The sequence below is a fragment of the Columba livia genome, unplaced genomic scaffold, assembly GCF_036013475.1.
Source record: "Columba livia isolate bColLiv1 breed racing homer unplaced genomic scaffold, bColLiv1.pat.W.v2 Scaffold_102, whole genome shotgun sequence".
Lineage (NCBI taxonomy): Eukaryota > Metazoa > Chordata > Aves > Columbiformes > Columbidae > Columba > Columba livia.
In genome coordinates this window covers 149,693-171,928 of record NW_027043007.1, presented here as the reverse complement: position 1 = coordinate 171,928, position 22,236 = coordinate 149,693, and the positions used below count along the sequence as shown (strand labels likewise).

Below are 22,236 nucleotides of genomic sequence, written 5' to 3'. Positions count from 1 at the left end.
CAGGCAGCCTTGGTTCCCACTCTGGGCTCTCCTCAGGGCCCTGAGCTGGCCCCGCTGCTCTGAAAAGACCATGAACTGCTCTTGTCCATGACCATGGCTCCAGGGAGCCCAATGCAAAAGTGGCAGAAAGGATCTGTCCAGTGAGGCGGTGAGGAGCAGCCCTGAGGTCCACAAGTGCCTGATCCTCCTCATGGCAGCTGGGCTCTTGGCTCCTTGACCCCTCCTGCGTGCCAGGACTGAACCCCCAGTTCCAGAGGACATGTACAAGATGAGACACAGACAAATAATTTCCTGCTGGTTTCTTTGCTGTGTTTACCTGCACTGGGAGCAATGCTCCATTTGTATATGAGGACTTTACACCACAAAACACTGGTAGAGGGCAATAAATAATATTCTTTCAGTGGGAATATGATTTGAAGTATATTAAACAAAAAGAAAACCAAGACATATATGTTAAAAAAAGCCTCCAAGCTTTCTCCTGAGGATGATAGACTGCTTATTGATACTGCAGTATTCCTTGGTCAAATAATTTCCTCAGGGAATCCTTGATCTCTTTGTTCCTCATACTGTAAATGAGGGGGTTCACTGCTGGAGGCACCACCGAGTACAGAACGGACACCACCCGATCTAGGTTTGGGGAGAAGATGGAAGGGGGCTTCAGGTGAGCAAAAATACCAGTGCTGACAAACAGGGAGACCACGGCCAGGTGAGGGAGGCACGTGGAAAAGGCTTTGTGCCGTCCCTGCTCAGAGGGGATCCTCAGCACGGCCCTGAAGATCTGCACATAGGACACCACAATGAACACAAAACACCCAAAGACTAAACAGGAGCTAACAACAAGAAGCCACACTTCCCTGAGGTAGGAGTGTGAGCAGGAGAGCTTGAGGATATGAGGAATTTCGCAGAAGAACTGGTCCACAGCATTGCCCTTGCAGAGTGGCAGTGAAAATGTGTTGACCGTGTGTAGAAAAGTGTTGAGAAAGCCACTGGCCCAGGCAGCTGCTGCCATGTGCACACAAGCTCTGCTGCCCAGGAGGGTCCCGTAGCGCAGGGGTTTGCAGATGGCAACGTAGCGGTCATAGGCCATGATGGTGAGAAGGGAATACTCAACAGAGATCAAGGAGAGAAAAAAAAAGAGCTGTGTAGCACATCCTCGATAGGAGATAGTCCTGGTGTCCCAAAGGGAATTGGCCATGGATTTGGGGACAATGGTGGAGATGGAGCCCAAGTCAAGGAGGGAGAGGTTGAGGAGGAAGAAGTACATGGGGGTGTGGAGGTGCTGGTCACAGGCTATGGTGGTGATGATGAGGCCGTTGCCCAGGAGGGCAGCCAGGTAGATGCCCAGGAAGAGCCAGAAGTGCAAGAGCTGCAGCTCCCGTGTGTCTGTGAATGGCAAGAGGAGGAACTGGGTGATGGAGCTGCTGTTGGACATTGGCTGTTTCTCTGTTCAAAAAAGGAAACAACAACTTAATATTAGGACAGACTCCACGGAGCAAAACTACTCTCTTTTTCATTAACATCACCCCAACTGAAATGCGTTTCCTTTCTCTGGTCTGTGCTGGCTGAGTGTGCTGTGAGCAGCAGAACCTCTGCCCGTGTGCTGCCAAGCAGCCAGCTCTGCTCTGCTGCACTGGGGACACGGGAGCTGGGTTGTGGCAGCTCCAACGTTCACAAGCGGTGTCCGATTTTATGCATTGTTAATGGAAATCGTCAGTATCTGCACTCTTGACACTGAAAAGCACGGGAAGCAGAGCCGTGTTTTAACATGTCTTTGTAATGATTTTGTCTGTGTTTTTAGTTTTTCACCATCACATCCCGTGACTGGGTTTTTGTAGGGGTCAAAATCTTCATCTTTATGAGGTAAAATGTGAAGAGTCTTGAGAGAGGACAGGCGAAAGGGCTCATCTTTCTGTGGCTCAGTGCAGAGTCAGGACAGCAGAAGAGTCCATCAGTCTTCTTGCCATCGCTCCTGTGCCTTTGCTTGTGCTACTTTGAAGATGACTTCACACACAAATTACTCCTTAAAAAACCCCAAATATTTGGACTCATATGGGAGCGGGGGAGCATTGTTTGAAAGGGCAGATCTGCAAACTGTTCTCTGTTCCAGCCCACTGTCGGAGATGTGATGGAGAGAGCAGGACCCGACCTCTCACCGAGTGAAGCAAAGAACTCTGAGAGGACAGTGCGGACCCCAAGGAAAGGCTCAGCACTGCTGGGATCCTACAGCAGACCTGAGCCTTTCTGGGGGCAGCTCGTGAGCCCAGCAGGACAGGCAGAGCAGGGTCAGGCTCCTGAAAGCGACATGTCCTAAAGGGACAGTCAGATCATTGCCCAGCACACAACACCCAGCATCATCTGCAGACAAGGACCGAAAGAGCTCCTGAACACCCCCTGCTCTGCTGCCTGGAGCTGTCCCTGCCTGCAGCTGTGTCTGTGTCCCCAGGTCTCCTGCTGTCAGTGCCACAGATCCCATCCCACTCGCTGTGTGCTCAGCTCTGCCCTGCAGACCCCTCCCAGCAGCCGGCACTGCCCAGGGACAGCTCTGTGTGACTCCAGGAGTTACAGCTGAATTACCCTGCACCCAGAGACTTACCATGTCAAGGGCTGCAGAGATGTCTCCTCCAGTGAACTCTCGGTCACGCTCCCAGTCCTGAGCCACTTCCTCACTCCTCCCTCCTCAGCAGCTCCAGGCAGAGCCCTCATCCCTGCTGCGTGTGCAGAGGAGCTGCTCCTGGGCAGAGCTGTCTCTCTGCAGCGCTGCCGCTGCCATGAGCTCCCTCTGTGCCAGGAGCCCGGCCCAGCTCAGCAGCACAGGAGCAGCACAAGGCACTTTAATGACCCCTCTGGTGGGTTTGCTGCTGAGTCCATGAACCTCAGGCCCTGAGAGGAAGTTGAAGAAACATCTCAAGAAGTCAATGTCAGATTCAAACTCCAAACTTCCTTGTAGTGCTAATGGGTCCCACCGAGGAACACTACTGAGAAACCAGGTGCAGGGTCTGGGTAGAGAAGAAAACTGGAAGCAGAGATGACATATCAGGAAAAGCAAAGTAAAGGTGGCTCTGATGGGCAGTGAACATGGATGTGCTGCATGAACGCTGCAGGCCGGGGAAGAGCAGCTAGAAAGTGCCTGGAGGAAAAGGCCCTAAGGGTGTTGGTGACAGCGTCTGAACATGAGCCAGTGTGTGCCCAGGTGGCCAAAAAGGCCACCAGCATCCTGGCTTGTATCAGGAATAGTGTGGCCAGCAGGACCAGGGAAGTGAGCGTTCCCTGTCAGTAGATGAAACACTCCCACCCAATTTGTTGTCATCTGCAAATTTACTAAGGGTGCACTCAATCCCTTCATCCAGATCATTGATAAAGAGGTTAAACAGAACTGCCCTTGACGCATCCAGCAGCAGGTACAGCGAGTGATGGCACCACCAGCTGAGGTGCCATCACAGGTGGAGGAACCATGGCACATGAAGCTATTGACACAAATACAGCTGAAGAGAAGGTTACAGAGAGCAGCACAGATGACAATACAGGTGCTGTTACACCTACAGGTCCACCCCGCAGTGGACGCCCTGCCCCTCCCAGCCTGGGTGATGCGTCACAGTGAGGCCCTTTGTGACCCGCTGTGTGACACCACACGGTGCCATATACAGGTGGCGTGACCGCAGCCCTGCACTGTCTGTCAAGACAGCGACGGGACAGGACAGGAGAGCGGAGCTGGCGAGGAGACCCCGAGCACAGCCCACGACTTTCATTGCCAGTCCCGGCACTTCAGAGCACAGAGGCCTTTGCCTGAAGTTCCCCCTTCCCCAATAGTACAGAGGACTTTCCCTTAAGTTCCCGTCCTTTCCCCCCGCTTCCCGGCATTTCACAGGATGGCAAAGAGACCGCCCCCCAGCACCCCAAGGGCGGCCTGGGAAGAGGTGGAGGCTTCCCAGGAGAGCAGTTCTCTGCTGGACGCCTGCAAGGTCCCCACGGTCCAGCTGATGCAGACCGGTGAGTGCAGGGCTGCCTCAGGGCTGGGCAAGGGTCCGGGCCAGTAAACAAATGGGCCAGTGAGAGCGACCAGCTCGATGCCAGGATCACGTTTCCTTGGCACAGCGGCAGTGCAGTCCTGCAGGTGGGGGACATGGCGGTGCTTGACCACCAGGGCTGCCCAGGAGCAGCTGGAAGCCGGCCCCAGCACAGCCGCCCTCCTCAGCCGTGCTGAGCTTCAAGCTCTTTTCATGGTTGCGGAAGCTTGTTGGCAAAGATGCTGTGTCCAACTGACTCCTCTGTGTTTCCCCTCCACGTAGGCGAGACACTGCCAGAGGAGAACCCAAAGCATCCAGAGCTCCAACCTGCATGGGATTCTGTGAGCATCTGGACAATTGCTTCACTCCACCACGGTATCAACATGGCCAAGGTAACGAGCTCCCACCTTGTGTCAGGAGACACCTGTGAGCAAAGCGACCCAGAATCAGCAGAGTTGGCATGGCCTCACTGTCCCTGGTGAGAGGGTTCCTGCTCTCCCCACGTAGGGACTGTCCGAGGGTGGTACAGCCGTCCTGGACACCAGGGAGCCCTGGTTCCCAGCAGGGCAAACACATAATGCCCATGCTCCCAACCCTCCTCCCTCCACCTGGGGAGCCTCTGCTCTAATCCTCCCCCCTGCAGTGACGGCAGACCCTGTTTCCAGCTTCCCTGCAGGCACTGCTGACAGCGCTGCCGGGCATCTCTGGCCAGAGCTGCTCATGGTGCTCAGCCAAGCAGCACCAGCAGGGTGGTCAGCACGACATGTCTTCCCCATCTTCCTTCCTCCTGTAGGAGTTTGGAGAAAACCGCCAGCCTGCCCAGATGACGGACATTCTCATGGTGGCCATTGAGGCCTTGACAGCAGAGGATATCTGTGACAGGCAGATGGGCAGCAGGGTCCTGGACACGGCCATGGGAGACCCGGCCTCCTGGATGACAGATGTAAGTGCCCTGTGGCTGGATTGTCCTGCCTGTGAGCCCTGTCAGGCCTTGTCCTTCCCTCCTTCCCTAAAGCAGCTCTCTCAGGCACCTGAAGCCATTTCAAGAGAGCGGAGAAGGACGGGGAGGGCAGCAGTTTCAGTGGCAGCTTGGGGAATGGCTGCAGCAGCACCAGGGGCTGCAGCATCCTCACCCGTCTCACATCCAGGTGCCAAAGCTCATGAGATACATCTACAAAAACATCGAGGGCGTCTCCACGGAGCCAGCCCGGCACAGCCTGCACTCACTCCTCCTCCTGCTGACGGAGCGGTGCTCCAGGGAAGTGGTGAGGAGCCTGTTGGAGATCTCTCCAACATGTGACAGGTATTGGCCCTGACAGCCCTGGGGGCTTGTTCCCTGTGGGGAGGAGGGCACAGGGATTCTCTGGCTGCCAGACCCACATCCCCAAGGAGAAGGGCTTCCATCCCACCACGTGTCCCAGCCCCACTGGGTCAGCCAGGCCCGCAGCAGCCCAAACTGGCCAATCTGGAGCCCAGCGCCACCACGCTCCTCCCTGCCCAAAGGGCAACACCACCTCAGGCCCGTCCTGCCTGCCCGGGCAGGGCCCCCGGGCACCCCAAGCAAAAATGGTGGGCAGGGCCAGGGCTGCAGCACCGCCCGGCTCTGGAGGACCTGGCTTGGATATGCTGCCCTGGCCGAGGCAGCCCCGCTGACGGGCGCTCTGGCTCTGCAGCGCTGCCCTGGCCATGTGGGAGGTGATGATCTCCATGCCTGGGACTTTGTGGAGCGTCCTGACCGAGCTGCGCAGCGTGCTCCAGGACCTGCAACTGCACAAGGTGTTCAGCTGTGCCATGGAGGACGCCTGCATCAGTCTCTTGGCTGTGAGTGTCCACGCTCATCTTCAGGGCTGTGCCTGCCCCTGCGGGGAACCAGGCACAGCCCCCTCCCTGTCTGTCAGCTCAGAATGGCCAGCTCCCCCAGGACATACAGACACGGCCTCTCAGGGTCAGCATGGACCTGACCAGTACCACCAGACCCTGTGCCAGACGCCTGGGGCTGCCCCGTGCGGTTTCGGCCCTGGTGAAAACACACCACGTCTGCCCCTGCCCAGGCAGCACTGTGCTCACCCCCGCCTGCATTGCCCTGCCTGGCTCTGCCCCCTGGAAAGCTGGGGCAGGGACAGAGAAAGGGGCAGAAGCCAGAGACAGCCCAGTTGCTGGCCCTGGGGCAGAGGAACGGTCTCTGCACGGGCTGAGGGCCTTCAGCTCTGGGGAGAGGAGACACTTGCCACCGGCCTTGTCATGCCTCCTTCGTGTCAACACACTGGAGGGAGCCCCACCGGCTCTGCTGTTCTCTCACTGCTGCCTTCACTTTAGCTGCTGCTGCGCACTGACTTTGGATCAGAGAAGTTTGCTGCCCTCTACAAACCCGAGAGTTTCCTGAGGAATCCGAGTTGGATGATGCTCTCGGTGGTGCTCGAGAGCCTCATCACGCTTTCAAAGGCACATATGATGGTGAGTGAGGCACAGTCAGCTGGAGCCATGTTGGCAGCTGGGGGCTGCAGCAGTGGGTAATGCGTTGGCTTGGCCTTGGTGGGAGTCTGAATGTGGAGTGATGGCTCCAGTCCCCCTCTCTGCTATGGAGGGGGCTGGTGGGCGCCTGGGGAGCCCTCCAGGCACAGAGGGTTTCCCATCCTTCCGCCCCTTCAGGCTTGTCAGAAAAGGGGGTGGCTGAGCAGGGGACACTGCTCTCCTGCCCCCCCTTCCCTGATCCATGCTCTCCCCACATCCCCATCAGTGGCCGCTGCCTGTCAGGAGGCTGCTGCAGCGACTCCTGTGCCACCTGCTGGGAAGATGAACGGGAGGCTGGTCCTCAGTGGCCAGAGCATTTTTGCCAGGGTGATCTTTCAGCGCTTCACAATAAGGAAACTGTGTTTCTTACAGGCAAGAAAAATACTGGTCCTGCTGCCAGACATCATGGAGACCATGCAGGACACCAACAGTGATGTCAAGAGGAAGGCCCTGCTACTCTTCAGGAACACGATGGGTCACCTGGACCGGGAGGAGGCGAGCCCCATCGCTCTGCAGCTGGCGGAGAAGCTCCTGCCCCTCTTTGATGATGTAAGGCTGCCCTGGGAGCCCCAGCCCGAGCCCTACAGATGGGCACTTGGCAAAGACAGCTGCCCCTCAGCCCAGCCCCGTGGGCAGCCCTCGGGCAGGGCTCCCCTCATGCTCCTCTTGCATGGCCTTTCAGGGCTCTGGGGCCATCCAGCCTCAGCTGTAGATCTGCCCCACGGCTCCTGTGCTCAGGATCCGACCCCTCACATCAGCCACGCTGACGCCCTTTGCTCACCGTGGGCTGGGAGTGCCTGTTGCTGAAGTTCCCCATCCTCCACCCTACCAGGAGTCCAGCCTGGTGCGGGAGTTCTCCATCAGCCTCTTCAGAGATGTGATGGACACTGTGGTGGGGAGAAACAAGAAGATGCTGAGGAAGACAGTGAAGAGGGTCCTGGTCCCACTGTTCCTCCGTATGAATGACCAGAGCAAGAGCGTGGCCAAGGTGCAGTGACCAGAGTTGTTGGGAAGGCTGTGCTGCAGCAGCAGCCCAAGGCCACCCCACACAAGTCCCTACAGGCTTCCCAACTGTTCCTGCACGTGTGGGAGGCCAGGGCTGTGAGTCCCCATCACTGCCCCCAGGTCTTTGAGCCCCCAGCTCTGTCCCCCAGGGCTGTGCCCAAGAGACCCCCAGGTGTTTGGGCCGGAGACAACCCCAGCCCCTGAGGGCAGGATGGCCTCAGGACAAAGTCCTGCTCACCCAGTTCCCCCTGCTTTGGGCCAGCTAACTCGGGCTGTGCAGGGGGCTGCAGCACTTACAAGGGCTGCAGAGCCAGCTTGTTCAGGTGTCCTGCTGGGGGACGCCCGTGGGAGCTGCTGCTGGCTCCGTCCTGCCCCGGGGTCTCTGGGACTCCAGCCCTCACTGCCTGCAGCCGTGGGCCCTCAGCTCCTCTGCCCCTCAGGCTGCCCCCAGCCCCGGTGGAAGCTCAGCAGCTCTTGAGGATCTCTGTTCTGCTGGCCAGCAGCAGGCTACACCTGAGGTGGCAGCTGCCCCGTGTCCCTGCCCTGGGCACTGAACCCACTTCAGACTCCATTCCCTGATGCCTCTTCCCACAAGGGGCTGGGAACAGCTCATGCTGGGCCAAGAGGAGGGAAGGTGCCAGGTGTCTTCCCCCGGGGTGCGGTGCCATCTCCCAACCTCTGCTTCTCTGCAGGCCTCTAGGGACGCCCTGCTGGACTGTGCAGGGTTCCTGGGATGGAGGAACCTCAGCACCCTGGTCCAGACACATCAGATACACCGCATCGGAGAGTGTTTGGTAAGAATTGGACGAGGGCTGCCCCAGGTGCCCCGTGGGGAGGGCTGTGCAGCTGAGCCTCACCTGCCCTGTTCCAGCCCGGAGCCCACAGCCTGGAGCCACATCCTCCTTCCCTGCCTTCAAGCACAGACCCCCCAAGGGCTCTTCTCCAGGCCCCTCTCCCCTCCCTGCCCCCAGGTGCTAAACAAGACCCTGGCACATGTTGGCCCTGGCCGTGGGACAGAGGGCTCTCAGCACTGCCAGGCCCCCTCTGCCCTCTGCTCTCTCTGAACCTCAGCCCCACAGGGCTCCTGTCTGGGAGGGAAGAGGCCACTGGTAGGAGGGACTGGTCCGGGTGGCTGGGCAATGTCTGTACCAGACCCATGCCCTTGTGTTCTCACCAGCTCCAGCAGGACAAGAGCAGGCTGGAAGAACAGCTGTGTCAGAGCCTGCTGTATGTGAAGGACGCTCAGGCCACCGTGCGACTGGAGGCCGTCAGGTTCACCGGTGAGCCACAGCCCCCGGGGACCCTCTGCTGGCAGCCTGGCCCCCGTCCCCACCGCTGCACGGGCAGCGGCCTTGGGTCCTGTCCTGCCCGGGGCCAGCCCTGCCCAGGGGTGCAGGGTGTGCAGCCGAGCCGGCCGGGCCGGGGCCGTGCTGCCGGGAGCGTGCTGGGGAGCAGAGGCCTGACAGGAGCTCTGTGCACAGGGCTTGGCGCGCGGTACCTGAAGAACCGCAGCAATAAGGTGGAGAAGCTGAATGAAATCACCAAAGGTGAGTGGGGGCCGTGCTGTGCTGGTGGGCAGGGGACAGGGCCTGGGCAGGGCGCTGCCATGCCTGGTCCTCCTCCAGGAAAGCGCTTCAGGGGCAGAGGATGTGGCAGGGGCACCTGGCACGTCCCGGAGCAGCAGCTTCCAGCTGGCCTGTTGCTCTCATCTGCTCCTCCCGGCCAGGGGAAGAGACGAGTGGGGCTGGCACAGTTCGGAGGGGACTCCTGGGGGTCTCTGCAGGCAGTGGGGGCTCATCTCTGCTCTGCGTCCCTCTCTTGCAGTCCTCCTGCCCTTGATGGAAGACCCTGATACCTGCGTCAAGCACTTGGCATTTCAGACACTCTACAACCTACTGATAGAGTTCCCAAGACCAAAACAGAGATGGTGGTTGCTGAGCTGCTGGATCTGTGGGAGCCAAAGAGAATAAATTCTCTCTCAAAAATGGCCATATTTGAATATCTTTTTTTCACTAAAGCTGGAAGACAAAGCCCAGTCCCATGGTGTCCTTCCCATGGGGACCACCCTGAGCGTTCCAAGCAGTGTCACTCCTGGCCTCTGCCGCTGCCCGCGGGACAACACAGCTGGACCCAGGGTGTCCTGGCAACAAAGCCCCAGTGACCCGTTGGTCCACATACTTCTGTATAACCTGTCCAAGGCCCTTTAGCTGGAGCCACACGTCCTGCCTTTCCCACATCGCAGAGCTCCAGCCTTGGGGATACATGAAGGTACTGAAAGAAAAGAGACAGGCAGTGTGTGTGGGGAGCAGGGCAGGGGATTGGAGAGGCTAGAGAATGGGAAAAGCTTTGCCTGGAGCAGTCCTAACTCATAAGTGTGCTTCCCTCCCATGGCAGTGCCTCATAAACAAAGGGTCGGATGTCCAACACAGCTTCATCACCCAGTTCCTCCTCCTGGCATTCACAGACACACGGGAGCTGCAGCTCTTGCACTTCTGGCTCTTCCTGGGCATCTACCTGGCTGCCCTCCTGGGCAACGGCTTCATCATCACCACCATAGCCTGTGACCAGCACCTCCACACCCCCATGTACTTCTTCCTCCTCAACCTCTCCCTCCTAGATGTTGGCTTCATCTCCATCAGTGTTCCCAATGCAATGGCCAATTCCCTCACGGACACCAGGGCCACCTCCTACTTGCGTTGCTATGCAAAGTTATTTCTGCTTCATTCTTGATCGTAACAGAGTATTTTCTCCTTGCCATCATGTCCTACGACCGCTATGTTGCCATCTGCAAACCCCTGCACTACGGGACCCTCCTGGGTATCAGAGCTTGTGTGCACATGGCAGCAGCTGCCTGGGCCAGTGGGTTTCTCGTTGCTCTGCTGCACACGGCCAATACATTTTCACTGCCACTGTGCACGGGCAATGACCTGGAACAGCTGTTCTGTGAAATCCCCCAGATCCTCAAGCTCTCCTGCTTAAACTCCTACCTCAGGGAAGTCTGGCTTCCCTTGGTCAGTGCCTGTTTACAGTTTGGGTGTTTTGTGTTCATTGTGGTGTCCTATGTGCAGATCTTCAGGGCCGTGCTGAGGATCCCCTCTGAGCAGGGACGGCACAAAGCCTTTTCCACGTGCCTCCCTCACCTGGCCGTGGTCTCCCTGTTTGTTAGCACCCCTTTTTTTGCCTACCTGAGTCCCCCTTCCATGTCCTCTCAGTCCCTGGACCTGGTGGTGTCATTTCTGTACCTGGTGGTACCTCCAGCAGTGAACCCCCTCATCTACAGCATGAGGAACAGAGAGATCAAGGATTCCCTGAGGAAAGGATTTGAACACATACTATTTCAGCATCATTAAGGTACCCATACAACTTAGAAGACTTCCAGGGTATCTCAGGAAAAATCAGGACTATTTTTGGTTTTTTCTTTATTTTATATATTTGCCTTTATACCTATGATAACAAGAAGTGCCATGAAATAGTATTATTCATCCCACCTCTTGACACTGGTGAAACCCCAGTAGGCGGCTCAGCGTCACACAGCTCACTCCTCCAAAGTAGGATGGGGGAGAGAATTGGAACTCTAAAAGTGAGACAACTCAGGAGTTGAGACGAAGGCAATTTGATAGATAAATCTAAAGTTGTGTGCATAAACAAAGCAAAACAAGAACTGCATTTGCTCCTCCCTGTCAGCAGGTGGGTGCCCAGCCACCTCTAGCTAAGCTGGGCTCCAGCACACCTAGCAGTTACTTGGGAAGATAAGCACCATCACTCCAAGTGTCCTGCCCTCCCTTCTTCTGCTCCCGACTTTTACTGCTGAACATGACATCATATGGTGTGGAAGGTCCCTTTGGTCAGCTGTCCCAGCTGTGTCCCCTCCCAGCTCCTTGTGGACCCCCAGCCCACTTGCTGCTGTGGTGTGTGAGAAAAAGAAACAGCCTTGGCGCTGGGTAAGCTCTGCTCAACAGTGACTAAAACATGCGTGTGTTACTAACACTGTTCTCATCCCAAGGGCAATACATAGCGTCATACAAGCATGAAGAAATTGAACTCTATCCCAGATGAAACCAGCACATGTACATACAGAACCAGTCTTCTTGCATAAATAAAGAACCCTGAAGAAAACAATTTGTCTGAGCTCCCATCTCTTCCAATCTTCTCTGGAGCTGGGGATACAGAAAGGGTTAAGGACCCAAAATCCCAGCTGACACGTGGAGGAGCTGCCCATGGGACCCAGAGGCTGCATCCTGCTGACTCAGCAGGCGCTGCCCCTCTGCCGCCTGATTGTCATCACAGCTGCTGCTTCCCTGGAGCCACGGACATGGAGGATGTGGCCTCTTCAATGCTGGCCTCTCCTCACTTCCACTGTCCTCTTGTGCTCTTGCATTTGTGCTGCCGCTAAGGTCTTGTGTACCTTGTGACAGTCCTGGTGTATCTACAGTGGCATCCCTGTGGCTGTGGACAGGAGCAGGCCATGGGAACCACTGTGTGAGATCTGGCCTCACTGCTGGCACCACCAAGAGCACAGGGGCTCCTCAGGGCGGGGTACCCTTCCAAAGCTGGTGTCAGGAATATGCCCGACAAACTGCTCCCTCAAAGGGACTTTTGCTACCTTGGGATGCCTAATGGAGTCACAGCAACAAGCTCAGAGTGCCAGGATGATGTGTGAGGAACCAAAGGATGGGAAAAAAACTTCTCTTTGTGGTGACAAATGTCCATGCAGATAGCACCTGCCTTGGGTCCTATGGCAAATGCTATCCTGGAGAAGAACCACAAGCTGCCAAGTGATGTCAGGAGATTTCCAGGAACAGCATATGAGTCCCAACAGGCAGTGACTGGCACCTCCTAAAATAAGTGACCATCCAAGAAGGAGCCTCCCAGACAAAAAGGTGAAATCAGGAGATCATGGGCTAATGAGAGGAGAGGCTGTGAGGAGCCAGCAGGCAAAGTAACATAAGACTGGAGAGTGTTTCAGGACACCCTCTGGTGAAGGCCCTGGCTGGATCTAGTGCAGCCCTGTCCTGCCCTTTGTGCCATTAGAGACACCCCACGGTCCTGCCCTTGGCTACTGAGCCAGCTGGGAAGATGGAAAGGGCTCAGCAGTGGCGATGCTCATCCAGCTGGGTCTGCTTCCCACCCCGAACAGCGTGGCCAGTGCAAAGACACCCCACGGCCCCAGGGCAACACAGCCCCTGGCTCTGCAGAGCAGCATCGCCAGATCAGGGCCATGCGGGGAGCACGGAGAGGAAACCAGAGCCAGCCAGAGCAGCCTGGACACCTGGAGAAAGGGATGTCCCTGGAGAAGAGCAGGGGAGCATTTCTGTGCCTGCAGGGGGGAATCCAGGAGGAAGAGAAACCCCTTTTTGCAGACGCTCATTTGGGGCCGGCTGCTCTGCTGCTGGAGCAGCACTCCTGTTCTGGCCTGGGGAGAGGGGCTGGCACTGAGGGGCACAGGCCGTCTGTGCTGGGACTCTACTGGAGCTGACACCAGCAGTCCTGGGTTTGCACTGGTCTCCATGCCCTCGTGCCATGTCCAGCTCCAGCCCTGAGGCTGTGGGTGGGGCTGAGACCCGTCTGTGCCCCCAGCAGCTGCTGAGCCCTTCAGAGGGGCTGGGGCTGTGGGCTGAGTGCCCAGAGCTCTGCAGCCCCTGCGCCGGGCACGGCCGTGGGCCAGCCCAGCCTGGGCTGCTCTGCTGGGCTGGGCTGGAGAGAAAGCCGGGGCTGTGGGGAGAGCTGGGCAGGGGCTGGGCTGAGCTGGAAAGTGCTGGCAGAGGACACCCCAGTGCTGGCTGAGCTGTGTGACCATGCAGGGGGAGGACTCAGCGGGGTGAGCTGCAGAGCCAGGACACGCAGGGGCAGGAGAGAGGAGGCCGCTCTGTGCCCTCGGTGCAGGGACAGGCTGGGAAGGTGCCCAGGACATTGGTCTCTCCCGTCGCCATTTCCAGCACTGCGCCACAGTTGCTGGGTCAGGTTTGCTCTCTGTCCACCTCCTTCCTCAGGCGCTGGTGCTCCCTGGCACTGCTGCCATTCCGGTACTGTTTTCCCCTCTACCCACACACAGGAACTGTCCCTGCAGCTCCAAAAAGGCCTTTGAGAAAGGATCTCAGGGAAAAAAATAGTCTCTGAAAGTCCTTTATTTCAGGTAAAGACCCAGAGAGCAGGGCTCCTCGTTTACCCAGCAATTAGGTATGAAAAGAAAAACAGACAGTGAATCAGTAAAGGATGAAAACATTAACACAATTTTAAAATCCCAGCATCACAACAAAATAAAGAAGACATGTCGAGCCTGCAGTGAGTTAAATTAAGACTGCCATGCAGCAGATAAGGGGCAGTTATTGCTTCAGAAAAACATCCAGTCATCAGTTTCCACATGGCGTCCTTGAGATAGGGGGAAATATGGAATTGGTGAAGCTGTGGGGGAAAACTGTGTTGTGTTGCTTCAGAAAATATTTGACATGCATATCATAATAATAGTAATAACAACAATAACAACAATAATGAAACAAGCAGGCAAACAAATAAACCCAACAACAACAAAACAAAACAAGCGAAGGTGAATAACCATGAAAGAAAGAGGAAGACTGCCCCGTCCATGGAGCTCTGCAGAAGGAGCGTGGAGCCGTACATCAGGAGGCGATATAGTTGGCATCAGCACGTAGAGAAGACTTTTGTAGGGAAGACTTTGAAGGGAGCGGCCTGACTCCATGCAGCTGAAAACCTGAGACCTGGCAGTGTGCTGAAGGGATGGGGAGAAGTGTCCTGGGCTGAACAGAAACCTGTGGATGACACAAGGTTGGAGAGATGTGCTTTGCAGAGACTGGCAGGAGTCCTTCCCAGGGATGAGCGGGACGAGCTTTGGACACAAGAAAAAATATAGCGGCTCTCAAGCGTGGTTTGGAATTAGCGCCACTGTCACTAATAGCAGAAAGAGGACCGTGCCGTAAGGGAACTCCTTGTTCTTCAGGAGAAAAACTGAAGCTTTTTCACGTCCTTCCTTGTCAAAGAAGGTGTAATTCTTCAGTAGTTAGCCTCTGGCACCACAGAATCCCAGAATGTCGGGGTTGGAAGGGACCTGGAAAGCTCATCCAGTGCAATCCCCCCATGGAGCAGGAACACCCAGATGAGGTTACACAGGAAGGTGTCCAGGCGGGTTGGAATGTCTGCACAGAAGGAGACTCCACAACCTCCCAAGACTCTACACTTGCCCTTGTTCTATTTATTAAATTTTTCCCCGCCCAACTCTCCAGCCTGTCCAGGTCTCTGGATGGCAGCACAGCCTCTGGCGTGTCAGCCACTGCTCCCAGCTCGGTGTCATCAGCAAACTTGCTGACAGTCACTCTATTCCCTCGTCCAAATTGTTGATGAATATATTAAATAATACAGGCCCCAGCACTGACCCCTGAGGCACTGCACTAGATACAGGCCTCAACTGGACTCCGCCCCATTGACCACGATTCTCTGGCTTCTTCCCTTCAGCCAGTTCACAGTCACCTCACTACCTGGTCATCTAGACCGCACTCCCTCAGTTTAGCTGTGAGGATGCTGTGTGAAATGCTTTATTTAAATCACGGTAGACCACATCCACCACTCTGCCATCATCCATCCATCTTGTTATGTCCTCATAAAAGTCAATGAGGTTGGTCAAGCATGACTTACCTTTGGTAAAGCCATGTTGACTGCCCCTAATGACCCTCTTATCCCTGATATGACTTGAGATGGTACCAAGCATGAGTCGTTCCAGCAGTTTCCAGGGGATGGAGGTGAGGCTGACCGGCCTACAGTTGCCCGGGTCCTCCTTCTTGCCCTTTTTGAAGACTACAGTGACATTTGCTTTCCTCCAGTCCTGAGGCACCTTTCCTGTTTCTCAAGACTTGGCAAAGATGATGGAGAGCGGTCCAGCAATGACCTCAGCCAGCTCCCTCAGCACCTGCGGGCGCATCCCATCCGGACCCATGGATTTATGGATCTCCAGATTGCCTAACTGCTCCCTAACCCAGTCCTCATCAACCCAGGCAAACTCCTCCATTGTCCTGACTTCCTCTGGGGCCTCAGCAGTACGGGGCTCCCCAGGACAGCCTCCGGCAGAGCAGACAGAGACAAAGAAGCATTCAGTAACTCTGCCTTCTCTGTATCTTCTGTCACCAGGGCACCCGTCTCATTCATCAGTGGGCCTACATTGCCTCTGCTGTTAGTTTTATCTGCCACATATTTGAAAAAGGTTTTCCTGTTGTTCTTGACCCCTCTCGCCAGGTTTAATTCTAGGGAGGCCTTAGCTTTCCTAGTTGCCTCCCTACACTCTCTGACAACAGCCTTACATTCTGCCCAAGTGGCCAGCCCCTCCTTCCATGATCTATAAAACCTCCTCTTCCACTTGAGCTTACCCAGCATCTCCTGTTTGACCACGCAGGTCTCCTGGTTTTGCTCTCAGGGCTATTCCTTTGTTTAAGTTATATTTAAATGATATTTAAAGATTACACCTCTTAGACAGAATTGCCTTTTTATGATGCCTGATCAATGTATTTTCTCCCTGGTTTTGGTAGGTGGCTGAGGGGTAGAATATGGTGGTTGTTTCTCTTTTAGGGTATCAGCCACCCCAGGGTGAGGCTGGGTGACATTCTGGTGAGCTGAAACCTCCAAAGGCGGGGATCACCGAGAGTCCCCGGGTGTCCTGCTGCAGGGCAGCACCACCCGCCTGCTCAGTTTTTCCTAATGCTCCGTTCAAAGCTCCCTGGAGGGTGTTGGTGGCTGCTGCCTCTGTCCCACCAGCCGCCACTGCAGAAGGGTTTGCCTCCCCCATCATCTCCCCAAGCAGGAGTCGCTGCTTTTCCAGTGCCCTGTGTCCCCTTCAGCAGACTGAAGAGGCCCAATTGACTGAGCTGCTCCACAAAGCTCAAGTGCCCCTGACCCCACCATGACAGATATTCCTCTGGACCTTCACCCGTGTCGTGGTTTAACCCGAGCTGGCAACACAACCGCGGCAGCTGATCACTCACCCCCAACCCCTTCCCCTCCCAATAGGGGAGAGAATCGAAAGTGAAGGGAGAAATTTGGACTGAGAGAAACGCAGTTTAATAAAATGACAAAATGCTAAGAGACTTCTAGTAAATATAGATAAACCCATCATAACTCCCACGCCCTTCTCCTCAGGACTGCTCAGCCGGTCACATCCCAGCCTGTCCCGGGACACCAGGTTTGCTCCGCCCCCAGCGCACACGTTGCACCCTGGCCTTGTAAGACTTGCAGAGGCTTTTGTCGGCCAAATCCACCACGGTGTCCAGGTTACCCTGCACTGAAACCACAGTGTGTGACCATTTAATGATTCTGGGGCGTGGCCGGAGCGCGATGGCGTCACAAACAAGCCCCGCCCCCGGCAGGCTCCGCCCCTGGCGTTGCCAGGACGCGCAGGCGCAGCTCAGTCCTGTTCTGGACGCGGAGCGGAGCGGACGGCGAAGGCGAGGGGAGGAGTCAGTGGGCCGAGCCGAGCGCGAGCGACCGCAGCGAAGGGCGGGACTTGAGGAGGAGGCGCGGGAAGCGTGTGTGGTGGTGGAGAGGGAGAGGCCGAGAGACCGGCGCGACCTCGAGGCGGTGGCACGTGCGGCGACACGCCATGGCGGGCACGGCGAAGCCGAGGGAGCTGCTGAAAGCGCGGCGGGACGCGGGCGAGGCCGGGGCGCTGGGCCGGCTGCTGAGCACCTCGGCCACGAAGGTGCTGCTGCACAAGATCGAGTTCCAGCCCGCCAGCCACGGCTTCTCCGGCCAGCCGGAGCTGCTGCGGGCCAAGTACCTGCTGCTCAACCCCCGCACCGAGCCCGCCGAGCACCCCCGCGGCGCTGAGGAGGGACAGCCGGGCAAGCAGGGTGGGTGCAGAGGGCCGGGGGGCTCTCCCTGCGCTGCGCAGCCCGCGGCTCACCCGCCTCTCTCTCCCCGCAGGCAGCGACCGGACCCCGGGGCGCCTCGGGGACGGCGTCCCTGCGCCCCAGAAGGGGCTGTTCCCTGCAGGGCGCCTCGCCATGCAGTGGCAGCGTGTCCAGCGCATCGGCGCCGGGCTGCTCAACCTGGGAAACACCTGTTTCCTCAACGCCACCCTGCAGTGCCTCACGTACACGCCACCGCTCGCCAACTACCTGCTGTCCAGGGAGCACAGCCGCACCTGTGAGTGGGGAGGGGAGCGCCCGCCTGTCCCGGGGCTGCGCTCAGCACCCTGCGCACGGCTCTGCCGGGGCTGTGCGGCTGCCGGGATGTGCCTTCTCTGCTCCCTCCTGCCCGTTTCTCCGTGGAGAGGACATTCCTGCATACGGGAGCATCCACTTTTCCTGGCCGTAGCAGTGTTCCCGAGCTCTGCATCCTGCGTCTGAGAGGCTCTGTCTGTGCTGGACACAGCCAGGACTAAGATGGGTTTGTCCTCAACGGTCTGTCTTCTCCTCTCCCACTCCAGGTCACCAAAGCGGCTTCTGCGTGACATGCGTCATGCAGAACCACGTCACGCAGGCGTTCGCGAACAGCGGCAGCGTGATAAAGCCAGTGTCCTTTGTCCGAGACCTCAAGAGTAAGGATGGCTGCCCTCGCGTCCCCTCCTGTAGCCGTGCAGGAGGGCAGAGACTATTGCAGGAGCAGAACCTTTGAGATCAGGGCAGGTCTTGGCAGAGGTTCTTCCGAGACGACTCACTGAGCCTGCCAGGGCCTTCACGGGCCTTGTGGGGCTTCCCCCACGGCCCACATGAGTCTGACGTCTGGTTTGGGCCGAGGGAGCTCAAACCCCGCAGTCGCTGTCCCGAGGGAGGGCGGGAGGACCTGCCTCTGTTGCAGCGCGTGCTGCGGCTGATCCCTCCCTCTCCTGCAGAGATCGCCCCGCACATCCGCTTCGGCAGGCAAGAGGACGCACACGAGTTCCTCCGTTTCACCATCGATGCCATGCAGAAGGCCTGCCTGCCCGACTGCACCGAGTATGTGGGGCCTCTGGTGGCCGTCACTGCCCTTGTCTGCTGGTCCCCTGTGCCCGCGGGAGGGGACTGTGGGGTGAACGTGTCCCCCGGGCTGGGCTCATGGAGGGAGGTGCTGACTCCAGGGTCTGGGTTGGATAGCCCAGCTCTCTGCCCCTCTGTGACACAGCCCTGGGCTGCTGTCTGCCTTCTCCTGACACCTCCACCCCAGCACAGCTGCGGTTCTGTCCCCAAATCCTGTGACTGGGCTGGGTTTGGATCCTGAGGATACAGCGCTGGCCCGTGGGGGTGGCTCTTGGGGCGGGCGCTGTGTGATCCCAGCTGCCGTCTCTAGGTTGGATCGCCAGACCCAGGCCACCACCCTGATCCACCAGATCTTTGGCGGTTCCCTGCGGTCCCGTGGTGAGTGCTGGCTGCCAGGGCCTGGGCCTGTGACTCTCAGGGCTGCTGTTTCCCCGAGAGCCTTGCAGTAACTTGGGAAAGTCACTAAGCATGTGCAAATTATGCAGAGCTGCAGCTGGTCAGTCTTTTGGTATCTGTGGGCCACGAAGCTGCTGGCTGTGGGTCCCCAGCTCATTGCCACCAGCAAAGGAACCCATGTTGCCAGCTGTCCCACAACACTTGTTGACCCAGCACGTAGAGGCTGCGAATGCTGGTGCTGCCGTCCCAGAGCCCAAACGCGGAAAAGGGCAACACGGCAGCCGCCTGCGCTGTGCTGGGGGTGGTGGTGCCGTGTTGTGCCAGGGGGTGCTCACTGCTCGTTCTCTTGCAGTGAAGTGCTCGATGTGCAAAGCAGTCTCGGACACCTTTGACCCCTGTCTGGACCTGCCGGTGGAGATCACGGTACCGGGGCAGGGTCAGGTGGGGAGGAGCTCTGCTCTGCAGGGGATGTTCCTGCAGCTGCACCGCTACTGCTCGAGGCTGTTTAACCTGCCAGTGTCAGGCACGGTGCAGGCAAGAGGGAATCAGCTTCTGTTGTTGTGCTGCCTCCTCTGCCTGGCCCTGACCTCTCCTCTGTCCTGGCAGCAAGCCGCAAACGTAGAGCAGGCACTGGAGCTGTTTGTGAAGCCAGACCTGCTGGGCGGAGAGAACGCCTACCTGTGTGACAAGTGAGTGTGCGGGGCTGGGGTGGGAAGGGGCCGCAGGTGTGCTGGTGGGAAGCAGGAGGGCAGCTGCAGTACAGGAGGGCTTCTCTACCTGCTCCACCGCTAAACCGTGAGGTGCGTGGCTGTGAAGCCTGCGATGAAGCCTGTCACTCCTCATCTCCCCCGTCTTGAGACGGGGACCTGAGCCAGCAGACCTGGCCGTGAGCAGGTGCCCTGGAGCAGAACCCGCTCTCAGCAGGGTCATTTCCGTGGGGTTTGTGGCTTGGCCAGGGCTGGCAAGCACCTGGGTGGTGAAACAGCATGAACAGCTCAAGCTCTCCCTGTGCAGATGCAAGAAGAAAGTGTCGGCAACCAAACGCTTCACCATCCACCGAGCGCCCAGGGTTCTCACGCTTGCTCTGAAGCGTTTTGCTGACTTCACCGGAGGCAAGATCACAAAGGTGAGTGCTCAGCAATCCAGAGCGGGGCTGTGTCCTGTCCCGAGGCCCTGCTGCCCCGAGCAGGGTGGGAGGTGGTTCTGTGCGCAGTGCGAGCTCTACCGCAGTCCTGCAGCCCTTCCCCAGCTGTGCTGTGCTGTGGTGGGAGTTTGGCTCATCCCGGCATCTTCCTCACCGTGGGCTCTGCCTGGGGAGAGTGGGTTCCCCCTCCCCCGCGAGACGGGACTCGTAGGACAGCTGAGCTGCTCTTGCCATCTGCTGTGCAGGCTTCTGAGACATCCTCTCTCTGCAGGACGTGGGCTACCCTGAGCTCCTGAACATCCGCCCGTACATGTCCCAGACCAGCGGGGATCCGGTCATGTACGGGCTCTACGCGGTGCTGGTGCACTCGGGGTACAGCAGCCACGCAGGACACTACTACTGCTACGTGAAGGTGAGCCCAGGGCGCTCTCTTGGCACCTCTCTGTGCTGGGGGTCGGCAGGAGGGTGCTCAGCAGAGGTGCGTGGTGTGGAGCACTGGGGGGTACGGGCTGTGCTCCGTCACAGGAAGTGTGGAGTTCTGCTCTTGCAGAGATCCCTCACCTGCCCGGGGTCACCTGCGGGTTTTGGGGAGCGGAGCTCTGCTGACGGGCGCTGTTCCTGCTGCTTCTCAGGCCAGGAGCGTCCCTGGACACAGCCCAACCCCGTTCTCTCTCCCTCCGCAGGCCAGCGACGGGCAGTGGTACCAAATGAATGACAACGTGGTCCGCCCCAGTAACATCAAGGTGGTCCTTAACCAGCAGGCGTATGTGCTGTTCTACCTCAGGTGAGCGTGCCCTGTGTCCCCGGCCCCTCTGTCCCTGCTCAGAGTGTGGGACAGTGCTGGGGGCACATGCCTGGATGTGGGAAGGAGCTTGGCCCAAGTAGCCCCAGTGCCCACGTGCGTGTGCTGGCTCAGGGGAGGGCGGCAGCCGTTTGTTGTGGTTTTGCAGCAGCTCAAGAACTCCTCACCTCCTCGGAGCTTCTGGCTCCTGGTTCTCGTGCGCAGCTATGAGGAGAGTGTTGCAGTCGCTCCGACACTGGCAGTTAACACGTGCCCTGCTCTGCCTTCCCCAGGATCCCCAGCCCCGGGAAGAGCTCAGAGGGTCCCGTTTCCAAAGCTGCCTCCAGCCTGCCTGGCCGTGTCAAGCTGCCTTCTGGGTCACCGTCACCCAAGCTGGCCCTGAAAGCCAAACGCGCAGCTGCAGCATTTCCCGGTGATGCAGCCCAGAGGCCCAAGAAGCCGCGCTCCTCGCAGCCGCCACCCGCGCCCAGAGCGGCTCCAGGACTTTGCGGCCCCAGTCACACCAGTGGGGCCAAAGCGCAGGTTCCCCGGAAGCGCTGCTGGGAGCCCGGGCCCCTGCCCGCCTCCTCCGGGCTGCCGGAGCCCATCCCCAGCCAGGAGCCGTGGGGCAGCGGGGAGAACACCGGGACACCGGCAAGGGACCCTCGCAGCAGGGCTTCTGCCAGCCTGGTGCTGGCAAAGCTGAAAGCCTTCTTGTCGGCCAGGGCTGCTCCGCAGCCCAGCAGCACCATGTCACCACCACCGGCCAAGAAGCTGGCGCTTTCCGACACATAGGTGAGTCTGAGCTTCTGCGCAGAGACTTCAGTAGGTGCCTCGTGCCTCCGGAGCCGGGGCTTGTGTTGGGGAGTGCAGGAATGATGCTGGTACCTTGCTAAGCAGGAGGCGGGCGGGGAGAGCCCCTAAACCCCAGGGCTCTGCCCTCCCTCTGGGTTGGGGTGCGGGGCCAGGCCCCCGCTCTTGTTCCCATCCCTGCAGAGGCTGGAGAATTGGCTGCTGTCTCCTTGCTCAGGACGGCGGGGTGGCTGCGCCAGTCCCTGGAGCGGGGCGGCCTTGCCAGCCTTGTCAGGGCAGCGTGTCACCGGGGACGATGGGAGCTGGTGACACCACAGCTGGAGGCTGCAGAGTCACCTCCTCCCCAGGCAGCGGCTGCACCGGCTCTCTGGGCGCCGCTGTGCAGCCGGGGCTGGGGACGGCGCTGGGGGTTCTGTTCTTAAAGTTTCCTTCCTTTTTTCCTTTCTGCTTCTAAGGGAAAACCCTTCTGATTCTTCTACTCCCCCACTTCCCTCTCCCTGTCTGTGTCTTTTCCCCTCCCCTTTCTCTGGGCTCCCCTTTTTGTTTTCTCCTCTTGGCTCACAGCAACCTCTTTTATTTAGACCACCAAGTTGTGCTTTATGTCAATAACTGCAGGGCGGCCCCCCA

At 58.2% G+C, this 22,236-nt stretch overlaps 2 protein-coding genes across 2 annotated transcripts; one reads left to right on the top strand and one right to left on the bottom strand.

Annotated features, from left to right (window-relative positions):
* Positions 1-289: 289 nt before the first annotated feature.
* On the bottom strand, positions 290-2,600 carry LOC135577598 (olfactory receptor 14I1-like). Its single transcript, XM_065047734.1, has one exon. The coding sequence runs from the start codon at positions 1,430-1,432 to the stop codon at positions 497-499; it is 936 nt and encodes a 311-aa protein (XP_064903806.1). The 5' UTR covers positions 1,433-2,600; the 3' UTR covers positions 290-496.
* A 14,518-nt stretch (positions 2,601-17,118) lies between these two features.
* Positions 17,119-21,591, top strand: LOC135577551 (ubiquitin carboxyl-terminal hydrolase 36-like). Its single transcript, XM_065047687.1, has 11 exons — positions 17,119-17,368; positions 17,442-17,663; positions 17,947-18,057; positions 18,352-18,454; positions 18,786-18,853; positions 19,224-19,294; positions 19,478-19,560; positions 19,886-19,997; positions 20,287-20,427; positions 20,699-20,799; positions 21,090-21,591. The coding sequence occupies exons 1-11, from the start codon at positions 17,119-17,121 to the stop codon at positions 21,589-21,591; spliced, it is 1,764 nt and encodes a 587-aa protein (XP_064903759.1).
* The last annotated feature ends 645 nt before the right edge of the window (positions 21,592-22,236 follow it).

Excerpts from the sequence above, each read along its gene's own strand:
- LOC135577598 (XM_065047734.1), bottom strand. The coding sequence starts at position 1,432 with ATGTCCAACAGCAGCTCCATCACCCAGTTCCTCCTCTTGCCATTCACA.
- LOC135577551 (XM_065047687.1), top strand. The coding sequence starts at position 17,119 with ATGGCGGGCACGGCGAAGCCGAGGGAGCTGCTGAAAGCGCGGCGGGAC. Across the intron at positions 18,854-19,223 it reads CGGTTCCCTGCGGTCCCGTG|TGAAGTGCTCGATGTGCAAA; the intron begins GTGAGTGCTGGC and ends GTTCTCTTGCAG. Across the intron at positions 19,998-20,286 it reads CCGGAGGCAAGATCACAAAG|GACGTGGGCTACCCTGAGCT; the intron begins GTGAGTGCTCAG and ends CTCTCTCTGCAG.